Raw genomic sequence first — 21,435 nt, forward strand, 5'->3', positions numbered from 1 at the left:
CATAGGATGAAAATCATAACCTTAACAGTCTAATTTTATGAGTATTTGGGCCCCATGCTGTCCTTTCAAATCCAGAGTTTTTATCACTGGTATTTTTATTAGAAATAAATAATGATCACATTTTAAAACTTTGAAGAACATAAAACAAACCACCCTTTGACTGATGTAAATTTACATAGAAGAAAAGAAGCTCCAAACAGCTAAAAAAAACGGGGATATAATTTTATTATTTGATCTCTGTATTCAAACATATTTTGCTGATGCTTAACATGTGAGTGAGAAAACAATTGTCCTTGGCATATTCTATCTAGTTGGATGACATTATTTTTGCTTCCATGCCTAGAAAGAAATAGATGTATTACCACATATTATCTTATAGAAAAATCTTCACATACTGAATTCATTAAGGAAAACTTATCTAAACTCTAATAAATCACAATGAATAAGAAATGTATTCTTTTGTTTTATTGGTTATCATGAATGTTTTGTCACTGGACGCTTTCCTTTCTGATTTGCAGCAGCCTTCTCTTGCTTCAACTGTGATGAAAAAGAAAAAAAAACATTAAAATACATTCACTTATAAAATAACCTCTTTTGACTTATAGACCAAGCCAACTATAAAATGAAGCAGCTTCAAGGAGTGAGCTACGCTCATTTTCCTGCCAAATTTCACATTGCCTGTACTTAGCTGCAGCCAACCTAAATCCAGCCACTTTTCTGCCCTATTAGCATTAATGCCATTTCTCATTGTGAGCCACTCTGGTGTGGTATATACTTTCTGGTTTCTTCCTTTCCCAGTTGCTATTGACCACTTCTTTTCACAGTTGAAGTAGTTGGCCACTACAGAGCATAAACATGATTGGAGTAATGTTGAGACTGTAGGAGATGGAGGGAGGACCAGGATAAAATCATCATTATTGCTATTATTAATTTATTCATTTGCTGCTTAATGCCCAGGTGGTTTTTTTTTTAAGAGGTTTACGAAACATGAAAACGTAACTGCACAACACTGCTAGAAATACAGACTATTTTTAAAAAAATACACCATAATTAAAATATACAATAAAGCAATCCCCTTAAAACAGCACAGCAATTAAAACAACAGGCTCTGGCCAAGAGATCAAGTGAATGCTTGGGTAAGCAGGTATGCCTTCAGAAGCTGGTGGAATGCCAAGACAGACGAGGCCTCTCATATTTCAGCAGGGAAATTGTGTATGCCACAATTCCAGTGCCACCTGGGGAAAAGCCCATCTCTGCATCACCACAAGCCAATACTAAGGAAACTTACCACAGGAAACCATTACTCTCGGTAAATCCATTTGACCAGCTTGCGGTGTTTATCTGCTTAAATTTCTGTCACTTAATAAATCGCAAGAAACCTGATATTTCCTTCTCTACAAGCACATTTGATTCTGAGATACGAATATTTTATTCGTATTTTAACAAAGTTGTAAAGAAATTTTAAATGTCTCACGCTCAGCAAAAGTGGATTATCTTCAACTTTAAAGAAACGCTTTTGCTTTAAATTACGTATGCAATGGCTTACCCGTGCCTGATACTGTCTTTCAAAATAAGCCATGTCATCTTCGTCGGGTCTTCTTAAAGCAACTTGCATTGCTGTACTTGCACCTCCTTAAAAGCAACATACTTTTATTTAGATAAATTCTAGAATTGTATCTGGGCAATATCAAATGTTAGTCATACTCAAGTAGATCAAGGGCTCAAGTGGATATCATCTCTCATTCCAGAGTTTCTCAGATCAGAATGTATTAGAATTTCATTTCATTAGAATTTCGTAAGAATACTTACTGGAAAGCAAGACTCACTGAAATCAATTGAACTTACAACCAAGTAAACATGTTTAGCACCTCTAATCTCTCCTGTAACCACACTTGCCAGCACATGAAATTGAAAAGATAACTACCATCTTGAATCAGCTTGTTTGACAAGAGAATATGTGTAAATAAGGTTTACTCCTGCTTTTGACTTGTGCTCGTTGCTCAAACCTGAAGGCTTCAAACCAAAACATACTAGCAAATGCATCAGCCCACCTCAAACGCCTATTTATAGGAACAGCATCAATGAGAAAATGTACCCCATGTTTAACACATAGTAAGGTAAAAAAGGTAAAGGACCCCCTGGAGGGTTAAGTTCAGTCAAAGGCGACTATGGAGTTGCGGCACTCATCTCACTTTCAGGTCGAGGGAGCCGGCGTTTGTCCACAGACAGCTTCCCAGGTCATGTGGCCAGCATGACTAAACCACTTCTGGTGCAATGAAACACTGTGATGGAAACCAGAGCGCACGGAAAAGCCATTTACCTTCCCGCCACAGTGGTACCTATTTATCTACTTGCACTGGTATGCTTTCAAACTGCTAGGTTGGCAGGAGCTGGAACAGAGCAACGGGAGCTCACCCTGTCACGCAGATTTGAACCACTGACCTGATTGGCAAGCCCAAGAGGCTCAGTGGTTTATACCACAGCGCCACCCACGTCCCTACCAGGCATAGTAGTTTCTCCTCTCCTCTTCCATCAACTCCCCGGACTCCAACTGTAAAGGGAATCCTAGAAGGAAGCTTATTCTAGTTCACAGAACACCGGGAACTGTATTATGTCCTCTCAGCCCTCAGGAGATCACATACACCCCCTTGCTCTCTGCCAGAGTACCTTACCGAGTCTTCATTACACTCTGACGTGTTTTCTTTTTCTGTTGAATTTGCACATAATGACTAATGCACAGTTTGGGTTGGCCCAGAATGTTCTACCACTTGAGGCAAAACAGAAAATGGTGCTGCCCCTTCCACCATCTCTTCGGCCTGAGGCGACTGGAGGGAGAATAAAGGAGGCTGGAGAAGAACAAGCAGTGGTGCGGCAACAGAGAAGGCTCAGATCTGCCACATGTACCCACTCCCAGGTGATTGCCTCACTGAGCCTCATAGGTGGGCCAACCTTATATAGAGTACCTTTTCTTAACTAGGCACTCCAACCTCCTAATTGCTGAACTGTCACAGGAGCAAACGCATTTTAAATGTGTGCTAAAGTTAAATCCCCTAAAAGCTGCAACCATTACACCAGGCATCCCCAAACTTCGGCCTTCCAGATGTTTTGGACTACAATTCCCATCTTCCCCGACCACTGGTCCTGTTAGCTAGGGATCATGGGAGTTGCAGCCAAAACATCTGGAGGGCCGCAGTTTGGGGATGCCTGCATTACACCATCCCTGATACTAGGTCACAGATCTTGAAAGGCAGCATTTATTCAGCTGCTAACAGCGCATTTAATCAGGCAACAGACTGACTACTTAAAGAAAGAAAAGTAATTCCATTACCATCTGTTAGCTGGGGACGTCCTTGTGTGGAACTAGAAGGTCCCTGCAATGCTCTTAGGAAGGGATGATCCATGTTGGTTACAGGAGATTCTAGGAACTCGATGGAAGGTGCTCCTTAAAATGAAACCAGCAGTTTAGGGAGAATATATCCAAATTAACCAGAAACATGAAGAATTGCAGCCACTGATGAAAAACAAATTTAAAATGTTGCTGATTCAGTAAGACGATCAAGAAGCAAGTTCAACAAAGTTAGCCAACTCTGTATTGAAAAAGAAATTTGGTGATCTACCACGGAGATATAAAATGGCATCCTGAATGGAAGACCTGTTATTGGTCTCATTAAAAAACACTGAGCATTTTAGAACTATACCTCACGTTATTAAATTAAAACAAATGTTTGAAAATATAGATAAAAGCATAACAAAAACGGATGTGGGCTGTAAGCTAGATTTATTACTTTGGCTTTGGAAGGAGCTGAGTGTAATATGCCAGTGGCTCAGATTTTATCACTTGCTGTCTGTCTATGTTCTGTTAGTTTGCAGCCGATGTTTCCTATTTTGTTGGTGGTGGTATTCAGCATTTAATTATTAGATTGTTTTACGTGCAATTTCTCCCTGGGGTCATTTGAAATGGTGGGGTTATAAATTGTGCAGGGAGGAGCTCTGCAATTTTGTGTGGCGTTTTAAAAGAAAGCACCAATTACATTAGGCCTGGAAGAGCACAGGCAGTCATGACAGTTGCTACGAAAAGGGCCGGGATTCAAAACCTTGTACAGTCGTACCTCGGGTTGCGAACACCTCGGGTTACGAACAACCAGGATTACGAACTTCGCAAACCCGGAAGTATTTTCGCCGCGCACGCGTGTGCAAAGCGCGAAAATAGCAAAAATAGCACTTTGCACATGCGCAAAACGGCGGTTCGGGCCCTTTTCGGGTTACGAACTTTTCGGGTTACGAACTGCGACCCGGAACGGATCGCATTCGTAACCCGAGCTACCACTGTACAGTGGTACCTCGGTTTAAGAACAGTCCAGTTTAAGAATGATTCAGTTTACAAACTCTGCAAAACCGGAAATAGTGTCCCAGTTTAAGAACTTTACCTCGGTCTAAGAACGGAATCCAAACGGTGGAAGGGTAGCGGCAGCGGGAGACCTCATTAGGGAAGGCGTGCCTCGGTTTAAGAACAGTTTTTGTTTAAGAACTGACTTCCAGAACGGATTAAGTTTGTAAACCGAGGTACAGTATTTATTTAGGAAGAAGGGGGCAACATCCTGCTAGTTTCCAAGTCATCTTCAGATACAGCTCCTTGTACTACAGTACAGTCAATCCTCAAGGCTACAAAAATGTGGGTAAGAATGACAAGACCCCCTCTGCGTCAGAGCCTTTGCAACAGATGCAAATGATAAAAATGCACTCTTCACCAGTGCCATTATCTGCTTTTCCAGGACAAAGTAAGCTCTAGGAGAAATCCATGGATCTGTACCTGTTTCAATAAGATGAATAGTACTTTACCCAAAAAAGGCACAGCAAGTCCCCCATGAGGGCTTGTTTTCTTTGGAATCAGATTTAGGTTATTTATTAGTTTACTTTATCACTTGTCCCCAGCTTCCAAACTAACATAGGGTTAAAATGCCAAGAAACAAAGAGTGGGAGTCAACCAAGTTTTACTCAAAGTTTTGAAATGAATTAAGACACCTAAATTAAGTCTACTGATGTCAAGACGTCCACAATGAGTAAAATTTAGCTGAATACCACCCATAGATTTGGGAATCATCAGTTTGGCCACACCCAACTTCAAAGCTCCAGATTATCTCTTCCAATGGCTTCATAGGAATGTTAAGCAGCATGGCGATAAGACCAAGGCTTGAGGGGTACCACAGGTCAAATCCCATGGTGCTGACCTATAGACCTAGTCTTTCCAACTGCACATTGCTAGGAAAAACATACCATTTATTTTGTGGGGCATCAGACTACCAGATTGGTACCTCTCACCTATATTTATAATTTAAAACTACATGGACATTGCAATCTGGTTAAATGATCACACTTTAGAACTATCACTAAAACAAACAAACAAACAAACAAAAACTGATGTAAATTCAACTTTTCATTTCAAGTCCCCCGATTCTTACCTATCCCACTGTCATCAAGTCTCATGTATCCTTCTGCTAGTGAACTAAAGCCAGTTAGTCCTCCCATGGCGGCATATGGGACATCTTGCCCCACTGGTTTTCCTTGGGCTAAGCGTTCCTCTTTTGTTTCCACTACAGTTTCATGAGCATATGCTGGCTGCCCACATCCACAAGTAAAGCAACTGTGAAACCCTGAACATTTGGAACCTAATTCAAAACATTTGAAGACAGCATCAGATAGACCAAAATATTTGACTCCCTTTCACTCGGGGGGCAGATTTGTTTGGGTATTTCCTCTCTGTAGCCCCTACTACCCAAACAATTGCTACAGCTGGAAACAGCTTAATAGGATGTGTAAGTGTATTATTTGAGTCCAGGGCAGACATGGTGTAAATCTAAGGCCTACAATATTTTGAGATCATACTGGTACAATGAAACATATTTTAATAGTAATGTGCAGATGGACTCTACTTAGACAGAAAGCTGTCAGTCGTAGAGAAATTATCCCTCAAAAAGCCCATGTTCAGGCTCCCAGATACGGAAGTACTGTAGCATAAATCAGGAAATGGTTTAATAGTATGCAAATTAACCAGATTTTGGAATGTGAAATACAATGTTGAGCTTGGATGCTGAATATGAGTTTTTTAGTTACAGAACCCAGCACATTTTCATTAATACTCTCCACACCTACAAATATACATGGTTATATTATCACACAATGCCTAAAGGGACATATCTGTGTAATGAAAAGCTGCTACACTTACATATGACATGCTTATTTATCCAAAACTCACTTACATGCGTTGCATGGAAACCCAGGTGCCGCACTGTGCTGATCAGCAAAGTGCTTACATCTACAGCGGATGGGCTGAGTCCCATTGAGAGGAATGAAGTGATAAGATTTGCATGGGCAATGGCCCACCCTACAGGGTAAAGAAATAGGACGTTCCTTTGGGATCTCTTCAAAGTCTGTTTTGTGTTGTTTATACCTGGGGAGGGGGAAATGCAAAGAAACAGTGATCATTTGTTTTATTTTTTATCATTTATTAAGAGAATTTGTACCCTACTCTTCAGGCAAAAAGGCAGTCCCAGAGCAGCATACATGAAATCAAAACAAGACACACTCTACTTAAAGTCTTAATCTATTATTATTATTATTTAATAATAATAATAATAATACAATGCACAAGGGGGAAAGGACAAGGAGGAAAAAGGAAAAGAAAACTCAAAACTCTGGCATCAATTTCTAGACGGTTGTTCCTATATTGAGCAGCTGGCACAGTTCAGAGGCAGGAGGTGGAGCAGGGCCTCTAGCAAAGCAGATGCGATGAGCCCTGCTTCCTGTCTCTCCCACTGAGGAAGCCTGCTCCCAGATGATGGTTGAAAGGATGGGGTGGCCTGATGGAGGTGGCCTTTTGCAGCAGAACTGATGGAGTGAGCCCTGCTTCTCCGCTGTCCCACTGCTGGAATGGCTGTCCCCAGATGACAGTTGAGCTATTTAAAAAAATATTATTCTAAGCAATCTTTTATGAATAGGACCAGGTTCAATAAACCACTTTATTGAGGTTGCCACCAACCCAGCCTCTCTCTTGAATCTTCTGCCACATAGAGAATTTCTATGGTAATGAGCCAGTATTTTACTCTGTGCTAGTCTTACTGAGAAAAAGTATTGCTGCTTCTTCAAAGCCACGACTGAAATACGTATGAACATTACGTGTGCCAGGGGGGGAATGAGGGCACATTGTAATGTTAAATCATTTGTAATGCTAACCAAGTTTTATAAACCAACCACAAACCGTGGTTTACAAGCATGGTTTGTTTGTGGTTAATAAACCATGGTTACGGTGCTGGGCTGGGCATTCGTGTTAAACCATCATTTAGTAAGCAATTGTCTATAAACCGTAGCTTAGCATTAAGTGGACCATAGCAGAGGGGGATCCCAGTACTGTAAAATATTTAGATGCTTAAATTTGCAGACCTGACCAGGGAACCTGCCATTCAAATTATCTGGAATATACCTTTGAATGTCATCCCAAGGTACTTGAAACATAACCTGAAGGTGCTCTTTCTTTTCCATTTTTGATGCATTTATAATTTATTTGGAATATTATGAAACAATTTTCCTGATCTAAGAAATATTAATCTAAACCGCCCTGTGATCCTTGGATGAAAGGCAGTACAGTAATTTAATAAATAAAAATAAATGCTTCCTAAAGCTTTGCAAGCCGTAAGTTCTCAAGCTAACTGCACAATTAAAAAATACTTCTGTTGAACAGGAAATGTCTATGTAGGGCACAGAATGCCTCACCTGTGAGTACAAAAACATGGGGTTTCGGGGCCCACAAGTTTGCAGTCCATGCCTGTCGGTGATCTCCAGCTCACAAACAGTCTGTTTTGTAACCGTACTGGTAACATTTTTTTCTTGTACTTTTCATATTCTTCAGGAGTAAAAAGTGTCCCTCCATCATCTTCGCCTACAATTCTACGAAGAAGCGTTGCATGCTTAATTACAAACATCAATGTTCTGATAACAACACACACACACACAGGACGCCTGTTGAAACGGCTGTGGCTTCGGAGAAAGGATAAAGTGAAGAGAGACTAGGAAATGTTTGTGGGGTGTTCTTCTATTTCTGCTCATATCTATGTCACAACATTGAAATAGTGCTACGATCCTCAGCATATTTCGTGGGATATTCCCACTTAACTCCCTCTAACTGGAGGAAGTGGTTGAGGGCTTCATTCTTTAAAAAGGCTATAAATCATAAAGTTTAAACATGTGTTCAATAGGAATTCATATCCTAGGACCTAGTCACCCACACCTTAAACTAAAACCTATAACCGATTTCAACTCACCACAAGCTATCTTTAGATTCGGTTGGATTAAATATTCTTTCAAACAACTCTTAACCATCAGAGGCTAGCCCTGTTAAAGACACCCACCTTGTTAAAGCAAGACTGGTCCCGTCCCCCACGACAGCTCTTTTACGTGTTTTGCTTACTGATTGATTTGTGAGGGAAAGAAAAAACACTCAACGCGCCTTACAAAAAGATAAAACAATAAAATCATGTCAAGCCGGTGCATTGCTCGGGAGTATCACGCTTAGTAGCGAAGAACGCAGGTTGCCAGGCAGGGATCTAAGCGGAAAGACTATACTACAGTACTTTAGGTTGCTCGGGGTGAGGGACGTGCCCTTTGCACAAGCTCAGAGGGCCCCTCGTGAGTTTTGGGTTTCCGAGCGAAGAGACTTCGAGCCGCAACAAAAAGTGGAGGATACCTACGCAGTGGCGATCGCCGCGAACGGGGGGCCTCCCGGTCCCTCCTCCCTCCCGGCGGCCTTTGGTCGTGCCCCCCCCCTCGGTCCCGCTCACCTCTTGTATTCCAGGTATTCGTCTATGGCCGCGGCGGCCCCCGGTTGCAAAGTTATCCGCTCCATGGCCGGGGCCGGCGCTGGGATAAGCCGTCCCCGGCGCGGCCGGATTTCCCTAACGAAAGAGGGAGACACGCGGCGGCGATGACTGAAGGGCCTCCCGGGAGACAAAGAGGCGGCCCTCCCCTTTCCCTTCCCTGCCACCAGGAAAGGCGGGAGAGGCGGCTGCTTCGCCAACCCTCGCCGATTGTCGGGTCTCTAAGCGACTGTTCTAAGCGCGCCTTTCGGCGCCGGCTTTCGCTTTCTGCTGGCAGGGTGAAAAACCCCTCACACCTCGCTAACTCCCCCTCGACGGTTCGAACTTAACCCAGTTTAATATTGTTATAGCAATCCAAAGCCCCACATATAAATATTCATAAGTGCACACGTATCTGAATATATAAACCATGCGTCTTGACAGCAATCCTGAAGCCGTTTTTGACCTCAAATATTCCTCTGTGGTTAAGGGAATCAAATGGGGAAAGCCTTCTCGTTTTCTATTCCCACCCCCGCCACCGCTTACAAATCCTGTTTTAAGAGCGTCTTTGTGTATGAATAGGGCGAGCCTGTGACTGGATTCAGGTCAAGTAATAGCTATCACAAAAGGATTGCCCAGGCAATGCAATCTTAGGTATCCTGGCAGACAGGATTTCTGTTGTAGACCCACCTATGATTTTGGGGTGGTCTTTGGCTAAGGGGGTTGGGCAATGTCAAAAGGTTCCTGCACCCTTTGGTTCAGGGTCTGTCCCTCCTTGAAAGGAGGGGAAGAAACTCTGTTGCAACAGAAAAATAAGTATGTGCCTTGCTTTCCACTGGATCCTGCCTCCATCCATTCTTCTCTGACCGAAAATGGACTTAGGGGACTCATAGAATCCCATGGCGAGTTGGGGCAGCAAAAGCCTAACCCCAATTTTTGTATAACATACAGACACACACACACACACAGAGTTTTAATCCATTTTAAAAGATGGCTGACACCACTTCAGTTGTGCTGCAGATTTGGAATTTTAAACTCTCAAGGTAACAGCAAAACGTTTGGACCTGAGGAACGGACTTTGAACTCAGCTCGTTTCCCCTCACTCATGGTTTTCGGACCCCAGGGATCTGGTGGCAAAATCCTCAGCCGTGCACCCGCTTGTGTCCCCAGGTAGCTGCATCCACCCTTATGCACAGGAAGGAAGGAAGGAAGGAAGGAAGGAAGGAAGGAAGGAAGGAAGGAAGGAAGGAAGGAAGGAAGGAAGGAAGGAAGGAAGGAAGGAAGGAAGCCCTGCAGCCTAAAAAACTCGTAGCCATTTTGTGAGGGTTTTTTGACTAAAGTGTGCCTCCGACTGGCTTGATTGCAAGGGAAATTATCACAGGGGGGACCTGGATGGAGTTCTCCTGCCTGGCCACTGGCAGTGTTCCAGGCATCCCCAAACTTCGGCCCTCCAGATGTTTTGGACTACAATTCCCATCTTCCCTGACCACTGGTCCTGTTAGCTAGGGATCATGGGAGTTGTAGGCCAAAACATCTGGAGGGCCGCAGTTTGGGGGTGCCTGGCAGGCTGTCCTTGCCCTCCCTGAAAGCATTCTTCACTCCAGAACAGGTCCAGGAGCAGAGCTGGTGACAACGTCCTGCTACAAGCATTTAGTATTGTCTCATTACAGTATTTACATTTGTTGAGACTAGCAGCAGAAGACGTGGCTCTTTATTATTTTGATATTTCACCTTTTATAGTAAGCTCTCCATACAATTCATTAATACACAAATAATATTGCCTCCCCCCCAAAAAAAAAGTCAAGAAAGAACAAGGAACCAAAGCATTATTTTAGGTTTCTCTGTAACATATCCAGGAGAAAATACAAGCTGCTTCTAAACTAAAAAGGAGCTCGCCTCCTCAAGTGAGAGTTGCTATGTGAAAAACTTAAAATAAAAAAGTGCTGTATTTATTTTGCACACAGTTCTCTTAACGTCCTGTTCAGCCCTTCTCTCATAATAGGCCTTGGCTCAGTATACCTGAAGGAACATCTCCACCCCCATCGTTCAGCCCGGACACTGAGGTCCAGCTCCGAGGGCCTTCTGGCAGTTCCCTCCCTGAGAGATGTGAGGTTACAGGGAACCAGGCAGAGGGCCTTCTCGGTAACAGAACGCCCTCCCATGAAATGTCAAGGAAATAAACAACTATCTGACTTTTAGAAGATATCTGAAGGCAGCCCTGTTTAGGGAAGTTTTTATGTTTGATGTTGCTTTTTATTAATAATATTCTGTTGGGAGCCGCCCAGTTTTGTTTGTTTTATTTATTCATTTATTTTTATTCAATGTAGCTGAATGCTGCAAGATTTAGGACAGATGAAATAAAGTGCTTCTTCATCCCGTGCATAAACTACAGAATTCACCCCATGATATGTGGTAATGGCCATTAACTTGGATGACTCTAAAAGAGAATTAGACAAATTCATGAAGTTAAAGCTTCAAATGGCTACTAGCTATGATGGCTATGATCTATGTCAATGTTGTAGGTAGTGTGCATCTGTATATCATATTTTTGGAATCACTAATGGGAAAGAGTCTACAAGGGCACTCAAATCCTGCTTACAGAATTTCCACAGGCATCTGGCTGAGCACTACGAGAAAAGAATCCTAGACTAGATGGGAAATTGGTCCTGATCCACCAGGTCTGCTCCTGTATATGACTAGTGGAAAATGTCACACAGCAAAGAGAAATTCAGCATCAAACTTCCAAAGGCGGTAGATAAACGTGTAAACTCATTACATAATGTATCCCAAGGATTCATACAATGCTGGCCTCTTGTATGTTCCCTTAGACCAGACATCCCCAAACTACAGCCCTCCAGATTTTTGGCCTACAACTCCCATGATCCCTAGCTAGCAGGACCAGTGGTTGGGGAAGATGGGAATTGTAGTCCAAATCATCTGGAGGGCCGAAGTCTGGGGGTGCCTGCCTTAGACTGTACCGTAGCGTGTGAAAATGTACTCTGAATCAAGTCCCAATTAAATTTACTGACCAAAAAAGTTTCAGGAGGCTTAGAAATGTATGTGCTCAGGAATGTAGCCTTATAATATAGTCCTGTGAAATGTGTACTCCAAAGTGAGCCTTGCCGAGCTGAGCAAGGCTTATTCCTAGATTTACTTCTGAGTAGAATAGTGTTTTCATTTACCAAGTCTAGCCTGTGATATGTGACTTCTAGTCATTTAATTTTAAAACAACAGTTAAAAGGTAAGCCGTTTAAAACATGTAGAAAGCAACCACAGATTTTCATTTTGTGCAAAATCATGTATACACTCCTACTGAGGATAAGAACTTATTGGACACTCAAAACCTTTGACCATATATTTCACTTTATTTATTTTAATCTATCCAGATGCTATCATCATCTGCAGGGATAATAATTCAGGACGGTATATAATCTAGCACCGCAAATATTGTTCTCCCTTTAAATAAAAGTTCTTTAAAAAGAAAAAAGAAAAACTACACAGCATATTTTAAGCATAAAATACCAAAACAAACCCTTTAGAGATCATTCTGTATAGATGCAAAAACTCAGACTGGCACTTCATTTTTATAATTTAGGATACAAAAAGCACACTGTGTAACATAGTGTGCCCTTGCTGCAAATTCTCTGCTATAAGGCTAACATGGATATAAGGCAATTTTCACCTTTGCTCCCACTCAATTTAAAGTCCACCATGGAAGAGCTTGGGTTCAAATCCACCAGGTTTTACTACTGTTTCACAACCAACACTCATTCAAAAGGCCACTGCAAAGCAGCAGTGCCTGACAGACTGCACCCCTGTAGCTCATCTTTTCAGTAAGTATCAAAGTGTCTTGCTTCCCTTCATCTAAATTCAGCTTGTCACTCTTGGTTTTCTTTAAAAAGAGTAACTAAAGAACTAGTGTTACATTCATCATAGGCTGTAGGATACTCAAATATTCACCCCAAAAAAAAACAATGAATGAAAAGCTAGCAGTGTTCAATATCTGGTAAGTGTGGCTTCTATCACTTAAGGTTTTTATCTTCAGTTGCTAAATACATACATTTATTTATTGTTAACAGCTATGTACCATCACAGATTATCTTTGATCATCTAAGTGCCCTAATTCTGTAGCAAGTGTGTGTGTGTGCACTTGGGCAGGTCGCCCTTTTCAGCTTTTACAAACAATCGTATTTTTAATACATTCTCTCTAGATATTTCACAGATAGTGCAAATAAAAGACATTCTTTGGATCACCATTTTAGGATGTTATCCACATGATATCAATTGTAGAAATCAATCAGCCAAAGGTGATGTTAAAATATACTTTACACATACATAAATTTCCAGCACTCATGTTAAAGGCATTATCCTTCATTGCTATGCATTAGTAAACCAGATCACAAGATTAAGCTAAAATTTCCCAAGATATGTTAGATTTAAATTTAAATACGATATTTAGATATTAAATCTACCTCTTTTTCATGATCATAATCTCAATGATTATCATAGAACCTCACATATGGATGTACACATTATCTACTTGTCTTACTACACTAGCTAGGTTCCCAGCATCTCTTTTAAATAAGATGTTGTACAGTGTTGCTTTATGAAAGACCTATCTTTAAAAGGTTTTAGAGCTTGATATAAAAGAAGTTAGAACTGTATTCAGCATTTCCTGTTGCAACAGGATGCAGACCTCCTTGCCAGCAGTTGGCTTGTGTTTTCTACTGTAGCAGAACTAGATAGCATTCAGAATCACTTTGTGCACCTGTATCTGCTATCTTATGTTGTTTACTGCATTTACCCGTTTGCTTGTAGTTGCTGGCATCAAGTTCCCATTTGTAGTATTTGTTGCCGAGCCATTTACAACCATGTAATCAACCTTGCTTTCCAGTTTGACCAAGCGTTGCAAGATGTCATCTAGAAGAACTGCAATCGTTCGTCTTAGATCAGCTAGAGAAAAACAGAAACACAGAAAGGAATCCTGTCTATTTTGCACTCCACAATGGAACTACTGATAGTGAAAGAAGCATAGGTGCTCATACTAAAGGTAAAAAAAGGTAAAGGACCCCTGGACAGTTAAGTCCAGTGAAAGGCAACTATGGGGTTGCGGCGCTCATCTCTCTTTCAGGCCGAGGGAGCCGGCGTTTATCCACAGCCAGCTTTCTGGGTCATGTGGCCAGCATGACTAAACCGCTTCTGGCGACACCGTGACAGAAACCAGAGTGCACAGAAACGCTGTTTACCTTCCCGCCACAGTGGTACCTATTTATCTACTTGCACAGGTGTGCTTTCGAACTTCTAGGTTGGTAGGATCTGGGACAGAGCAACGGGAACTCACTCCATCATGGGGATTCGAACCGCCGACCTTCCGATCGGCAAGCCCAAGAGGCTCAGAGATTTACTGTGCCAAGATAGCAGAAAAACAGAAATTACCAATAGAGATGCAAGTCCCCCCATAACCAAATTTTTGTTTTATTGGTCCTAGACGCACCCCTTTCCAGTTATTGCATTTAGGCGTTGAATAACATATCTAGTTATATTGGTTATTTATTTATTTGCTTCATCTAGGTTTTTTCTTCAGGAACATTCACACAGAGAATGGATTTCTTATTCTTTCTCATTTCATTCAGTCCAACTGGCACAGAACTAGCCATCTCTCTTTGTTTTCTTCTTGTTGTTGTTTATCCACACCACTGCTAGTGAGTTCTAGGAAATATTTGTGCATAGCATATAAAAAAGAATTACTGTGTTTTAACATATGCATTTAATTCCACCAGCTGCTCTCTAATCCTGATACAGTGGTACCTTGGTTCCCAAACAGCTTGGCTTCCAAACGCCGCAAACCCAAAAGTAAGTGTTCCGGTTTGCAAACGTTATTCGGAAGCTGAACATCTGACGTGGCTTCGATGGCTTCCGCATGAGTGCAGGAAGCTCCTGCAGCCAATCAAAAGCCGTCTTCCAGAACAGATTAAGTTTGAGAACCAAGGTACCACCGTATTCTACAGTGTACAGTTTTCAAAATTATATACCTAGCCAATTCTAGTTTTTTTCCAATTTGATGCCTTTACTACTTCTGTTAAACTTTTCCAGGTGTGGAATTATCTAGGACTCCAAAATATGGATATACAATTCATATACAAATGAATATTATGTGTATCCTAATACCCTTAATAAACCAATGACTTTTCTCAAGGATATAAAACACTGTGCATTTCTTAACCTCAGCTGAATGTGGGATTTCATAGCCACGATCGTTTCCATAACAGTTTCCCTGTTAATAAGACATTAGACATTAGTTTTACAAAATAGGAACTTTTGAAAGTATGCTTGGTATTGCATTTCATAATTCTAAAATTAAGAGTTAAATAGAGACATTTATTATGTCTTACCGTATCCTGCCATCGAGACTCCATTACCACCATTCATTATATTCTTGTTTTCTTCTGCCAGTGCTCTAACATACCTTTTACTTAAGTCAAGTATTTGTTCACGCAATTCAGCACTGCTCTGTTGCCTTGGATGCTGAAAGGTGTAGCGCAGTAACATTATGCCCCAGATAAAACCAAACACCAGCAGAAGTAAGCTCAATTTCTGGGACACGTTTTTTCTTGAAAATGCAAAAAACATTTCTGAGCAGGCCAAAATGTCAACATAAGGAACCAAGGCTCAAGTCACAGTCTTTTCATGGTAGTTTAAAAGAAAATAAAAAATCTTCACAACAGAGTTACCCTTCCGGAGAGATCATTCTGTAAACTTTTCCCAATGGACATGGCTGATTCCTGAAACATTATTTTTAAAAATATTATCAGTCTTAAGTCTTTGTAAGATGAGCTTTATTATGACCAACTTCAACTTCACCATTCATCAGATACACGTAAATTAAACAAAGCCTATGATTTGCCACCAGGCAGTTCAACCGTGAACTTGTCTGGTATCTACACTACTTTAGCTCTACATCTACAGGTGAAACTCGGAAAATTAGAATATCATCGAAATTGCATTTATTTCAGTAATGCAAATTATTATTTATTATTTTTATTTTTACAAATGCTTTCTTTTGGAAATTCCACAGTAATAAAACAAATAGTTACAATAATTCAAAAATAAACATTGCTATTACATTTCATGAATTACATTCCATTTATAAATGACCCACGTAAAGGTAAAGGGACGCCTGATCATTAGGTCCAGTCGCGACTGACTCTGGGGTTGCAGCGCTCATCTCGCGTTATTGGCCAAGGGAGCCGGCGTACAGCTTCCAGGTCATGTGGCCAGCATGACAAAGCCGCTTCTGGCGAACCAGAGCAGCACACGGAAACGCCGTTTACCTTCCCGCTGTAGTGGTACCTATTTATCTACTTGCACTTTGACGTGCTTTCGAACTGCTAGGTTGGCAGGAACTGGAACCAAGCAATGGGAGCTCACCCCGTCAGGGGGATTCGAACCACCGACCTTCTGATTGGCAAACCCTAGGCTCTGTGGTTTAACCCACAACGCCACCCGTGTCCCTATGACAGTATTGTACAGTGGTACCTCGGTTTATGAACACAATTGGTTCCGGAAGTCTGTTCATAAACTGAAGGGTTCATAAACTGGAGCTCACCCTATCACGGGGATTCGAACCGCCGACCTTCTGATTGGCAAGCCCTAGGCTCGGTGGTTTAACAGTGCCACCCACGTCCCATTGACCTGCCTAACGACGAATAATTACAATTACAACAAATAAAGGCTTGACATATCTTGCTTTGCATGTTATGCATCTATCTCATATATTGGTTTCACCTTTTAAATTGTGTTACTGAAATAAATGCACTTTTTGGCGATATTCTAATTTTCTGAGTTTCACCTGTATAATATGGGAATAACAATGGCCTACTTTACACAGTAAGTATATGAAGCACTAGGAGCACATCAGAAAACAGTGAGAGAGCAATCCACATGTCTACTCAGAAGTGCCACGTAAGTGCCACTATACACAGCGTGGGAAAGCTGTAGCCTTCCAGATGTTGCTGGACTAAAACTTCCATCATTCTTGACTATTGAGTCATGTGTGCCAGGGCAAATGTTGGTCCAGTTCATTCTGAAGGACAAGTTCCCCACCACTACTATGTGTACCTCCTTGAGAGCACATCCCACAAAAAAAAGTAGGACTTATTTTTCTATGTATGTAGGCATGCATAGAATTGCACAGTCATTCCTAGGTAACTTTTAAGCTGCATTCCTAAACACATTAGAATCTGCAAACCAAGCACATTGGACAAAGTGAGACATCTTCTAAATGTATAGGATTGTCCTTTAAGTCTTATCATGGTTGTTATAAACTAAACATGTTTTAATTAATAATGTGCCTTATCAGATTAATCCATTATTTAATTAAAACTAACAAATAAAAATGGCATATTATCAAAATCACAAAACAGGTGCCTTTTGGAGATAAATATAATTTGCAGTTTATTTGCTTTAATAAAACTATCATTTGAACTGGAGTAGCCCAGAACTGATCAACAGACTGCAAGTCAAAAATGTTAAAGGCAGTATAAATTAACTTACCGGTACATTAGCTAGTCTGATGCTTTCTTTAGTTATCAGAGCAAATAGCCCAACTGGCAGCCATTTAGATGGGGAATCTTTCAAGAGAAGAAGAAAAGGTGAGAGTTCATTTAGGTTGTTACCACTAGGAATGTAGATATAATTGAGAAAATATTATGCAAGATAAAATAATAAAATTTCATAGTTAATCCCTAAAACCACAAAATACTTAAAGTTCTAATTTGAAATTATTAATCATTTACAATATAATAAATGACTAACCCACTCACCCCAATCAGTATTTGTGCTATTACCTCTAGGTCACATCTATGCATGAAAAAAATGAATCCTAGCTTAATCCACATTCTGCTTAACCCTCAATTTCTAATAATAAACAATTATTTCATAATACCTCTTATATTTCTTTTGTGCTTTGTTTAGCAGGCTTTATTATTATAAAACTCTTCATCAGGCAAATTTACCATTTTTGCTACAAAGTAAACACTGCATTAGGGATGCGGGTGGCACTGTGGGTTAAACCAGTGCCTAGGGCTTGCCGATCAGAAGGTCGACGGTTCAAATCCCCGCGACGGGGTGAGCTCCCGTTGCTTGGTCCCTGCTCCTGCCAACCTAGCAGTTCAAAAGCACGTCAAAGTGCAAGTAGATAAAAAGTACCGCTACAGCAGGAACGTAAATGGCATTTCCGTGTGCTGCTCTGGTTCACCAGAAGCGGCTTTGTCATGCTGGCCACATGACCTGGAAGCTGTACGCTGGCTCCCTCAGCCAATAACACGATATGAACGCCGCAAACCCAGAGTCAGTCACAACTGGACCTAATGGTTGGGGGTCCCTTTACCTTTAAACATTGCATTGAAAAGGAGGAAAGCAATTCCAAACCACTGATTTATGAACTGGGGAGAGAATGATTAATTAATTAATTAGATACTCGCTATCCATCCATAGACAACAAAGCCAAGCTACCTGATCTATACCAAATGGATAAAGGTAAAGGGACCCCCTGACCCTTAGGTCCAATACGGACGACTCCGGGGTTGCGGAGCTCATCTCGCTTTACTGACCGAGTACAGCTTCGAGGTCATGTGGCCAGCATGACTAAGCCGCTTCTGGAGAACCAGAACAGCGTACGGAAACGCCATTTACCTTCCCGTCGGAGCGGTACCTATTTATCTACTTTAACTTTTACATGCTTTTGAACTGCTAGGTTGGCAGGAGCTGGGACCGAACAAGCCGCCGACCTTCTGATCGGCAAGCCCTAGGCTCTGTGGATTAACCCACATCTAGATAAAAAAGGCAGATGGGCTACATCAGCTACTTCCTAGGTCATACTGCAAGACTCTCTCAAAAACAGTGTTTCATTCTCTTAGCAACATTTATGCAGCACTACTGTACTCCAAACTCTGGAGTTGCAATAAATCTGAATAAAGAGTTCCATGTAACACAGAAGCTTGTGTATTTTTACACCAGGCAGTGTACACCTACCTATCTGGTACTTGAAAGAGTGTGATCCCGCACAGAAAGCACATCGGGGCTCGGTTCGGCTTACTTCCAAGTAAATATATATACACTATATAGGATTGCGCTATTAGTCTCTGGCATTGACCTGGCGAAGTCTTTTGAGTGTAACAAATTAAAAGAATATTGAAAGGGAAAGCCAAACGAAACATAACGATTCAGTTAAGTGTAAGTCTACCATCAGCAGAAAGTCGGTCTAAAAAAGAACCTTGCTCAGTTTTGCAGCCTACAAACAGAAAGCTGAAAAAGAGAGAAATGGCGGGGAGTGGATTTCTGAAGGCACAGGAGAATTTAGGGATTCAGGGCAGGAGAGCCGTAACACAACACCCTTCCTTTTTAAACCGGGAAGTTGCCATTGCGAAAGAAACATGAGGTTTTGCATGGAACGCGTCGTCACCTCTGCTTCAAAGGAAACAAACATCCAATCTTACCTTGCAAGCACAGCTGGCTGAAAACGCAGGGCTCCCCAAGGGCCATGAGCTGTCCATCAGCATTTTATGCTCTCCAGCCCACCTAAGCCATATACCGTACGCAAGCGCGTCCGCCCTTCCGGCCCGCGATCTCCTTCTCATCCAGATCACGCTCTCCGAACCTCAACGGGGGTTACCATGCAACCCCGCACGCTCTGCCGGAGCTCTCCGCGCGCACGGCAAACGCCCCGGTTAAGCTCCGCCCGTCGGACGCCAGCCTCCGCTTACTGCGTTGTACATAGGAAGACCAGCGCGGCCGAGGCGCATGCGGACTTCACTTCCGGCTACTTAGGGGAAGTTGGGGGGGGGAGCACCGAATACGGAGGGAAAGTCTCGGATATAAAACTAAACATCAGTAACATCAGTGATGATAGACCGTGTATGTCTGATCTGACGTTTCATCAGAAGTTTTTACTCGTTGCAATCCGAAAGTTTGCATTTCTGCTTTCAACCCATGCCCTAGTTTCGTTTTAAATGCCCAACAGGCTTTTCCCCCCCTTACCGATAAATACGTGTACTAATTTACTTAAATAAATAGTACAGTATATTACATGAATAGTAATTAGAGGTGAAACTCGGAAAATTAGAATATTGTCGACAAGTGCATTTATTTAAGTAATGCAACTTAAAAGGTAAAACCAATATACTGTATGAGATGCATGACGTGCAAAGCAAGACAATTATAAATGGAATGTAATTAAAGAGATGTAATAGAGATGTTTATTTTTGTATTATTGTAACTATTTGTTTTATTACTGTGGAATTTCCAAAAGAAAGCATTTCTAAAAATTAAAATAAAAAATAAAAAGTTGGATTACTGAAATAAATGCACTTTTCAACGATATTCAAATTTTCTGAGTTTCACCTGTATATTGGCAGTTTTTGTCAGCTAGAGGACTCCCACGTTGTGTCCTGTCATTTGGCCTATTTGTCCAATTATTATGCCTCACTGTCTGCTTGATCATCTTATTATAGTATAGGTTGCCTATAAATGTGCTGCTGGGCATACCTGCCAAGTCTCCCGCTGAAAAATGCGGGATCAGCAGCAGCGTTGCGTAGAAGCAACTTCCGGGGCCGCTCTTCCCGATTTCCGGTGCCCACACATGGGAAGAGCGGCATCCAAAATGGAGGCTCCCTGGCAGGTAGGACATCCGGGGGATTTCCGGGATTTTTCTCCATTAGGGAGAACAGCGGGAAACGGATTAAAATCTGGGGGTTTCCGGTGAAAAACGGGATACTTGGCAGCTAAGCTGCTGGGTTGTGCTATGACTGAGGGCAGAGTTAATCATATCCTCTGCAGCAGGTATATGAGACAGGTGTGATGTATTTGGTTCTCCAATTCCATCAAGTTCATTGTGAGTCTTTTGACTTATAAACCCAACCACCTCTTTTGCTAATGTAAGACTTTAGGATTCTAACTGTCCAGAATCCAATTTTACAGTGCAATCCAATTCAGTCCCACTGAATTAACACCCAATTAAATATGTATATGATTTCAGCCTTATTTTAGGTGTATCCCAATGGAATTTTCCGCCACTCTCTGAAGAGCACTCACTATAACACAAACTGCTTTTAAAACTCTTCTCACTTACAAAACGAGTTTGCTGGGTGGCGTTGGGGAACTGCTATTTAAAAACCCAAACTTCTCCCATGCATGCATAATTTTTGAAGTAATTAGGCCAATCAATATAATAGACTAGCTTTTTTTTTTTGTGCAGAACTCATCACGAGGCTGGATGTTAAGCAAAGAGGAATGAGGAGAAAGGAGATGGCTTGGTGTTAGAACTTATAAAGTCTGCATTGGTATCAGTCTTAAGAGTGTGGGAGAATGGGAAAGAGATGATTCCTAATTTTTTTTAAAAAGTATACATAATCCAGCATACTGTGACTGCTTGGGCAATGCATGCTGCTCACAAGTCAACAACATGTGCAGGCATGCCAGGCAACAGAATAGGTCTGTGATTCTGAAGAAGTGTGCATGCACACAAAAGCTCATACCAATAATAAACTTAGTTGGCCTCTAAGGTGCTACTGGAATGTTTGTTTCAAGGCCT

At 41.6% G+C, this 21,435-nt stretch overlaps 2 protein-coding genes across 2 annotated transcripts; both read right to left on the reverse strand.

Moving 5' to 3' along the window:
• Positions 1-204: 204 nt before the first annotated feature.
• On the reverse strand, positions 205-12,085 carry FAM221A (family with sequence similarity 221 member A). Its single transcript, XM_035130268.2, has 7 exons — positions 8,832-12,085; positions 7,768-7,941; positions 6,258-6,448; positions 5,460-5,666; positions 3,329-3,442; positions 1,547-1,632; positions 205-537 (listed from the first exon to the last, which is right to left on the reverse strand). Exons 1-7 carry the CDS (start codon positions 8,894-8,896, stop codon positions 475-477), a joined length of 900 nt encoding a protein of 299 aa, XP_034986159.1. The 5' UTR covers positions 8,897-12,085; the 3' UTR covers positions 205-474.
• Positions 12,086-12,191: 106 nt separating this feature from the next.
• CCDC126 (coiled-coil domain containing 126) lies at positions 12,192-19,621 on the reverse strand. The gene is made up of 4 exons (XM_035130086.2): positions 19,343-19,621; positions 17,400-17,476; positions 15,239-15,628; positions 12,192-13,799 (listed from the first exon to the last, which is right to left on the reverse strand). Exons 3-4 carry the CDS (start codon positions 15,474-15,476, stop codon positions 13,624-13,626), a joined length of 414 nt encoding a protein of 137 aa, XP_034985977.1. The 5' UTR covers positions 15,477-15,628; positions 17,400-17,476; positions 19,343-19,621; the 3' UTR covers positions 12,192-13,623.
• Between the last annotated feature and the right edge of the window lie 1,814 nt (positions 19,622-21,435).

This window comes from Zootoca vivipara, chromosome 12 (genome assembly GCF_963506605.1).
Source record: "Zootoca vivipara chromosome 12, rZooViv1.1, whole genome shotgun sequence".
Classification (NCBI taxonomy): domain Eukaryota; kingdom Metazoa; phylum Chordata; class Lepidosauria; order Squamata; family Lacertidae; genus Zootoca; species Zootoca vivipara.

Bases quoted from the DNA above. Each gene is read 5' to 3' on its own strand.
- FAM221A (XM_035130268.2), bottom strand. From the start codon at position 8,896: ATGGAGCGGATAACTTTGCAACCGGGGGCCGCCGCGGCCATAGACGAA. The intron at 3,443-5,459 runs GTAAGAATCGGG...TTTCATTTTAAG, and splicing joins ACTTGATGACAGTGGGATAG to GAGCACCTTCCATCGAGTTC. The intron at 538-1,546 runs GTAAGCCATTGC...TTTTCATCACAG, and splicing joins AAAGACAGTATCAGGCACGG to TTGAAGCAAGAGAAGGCTGC.
- CCDC126 (XM_035130086.2), bottom strand. From the start codon at position 15,476: ATGTTTTTTGCATTTTCAAGAAAAAACGTGTCCCAGAAATTGAGCTTA. The intron at 13,800-15,238 runs GTAAGACATAAT...GTTTTTCTCTAG, and splicing joins AGTCTCGATGGCAGGATACG to CTGATCTAAGACGAACGATT.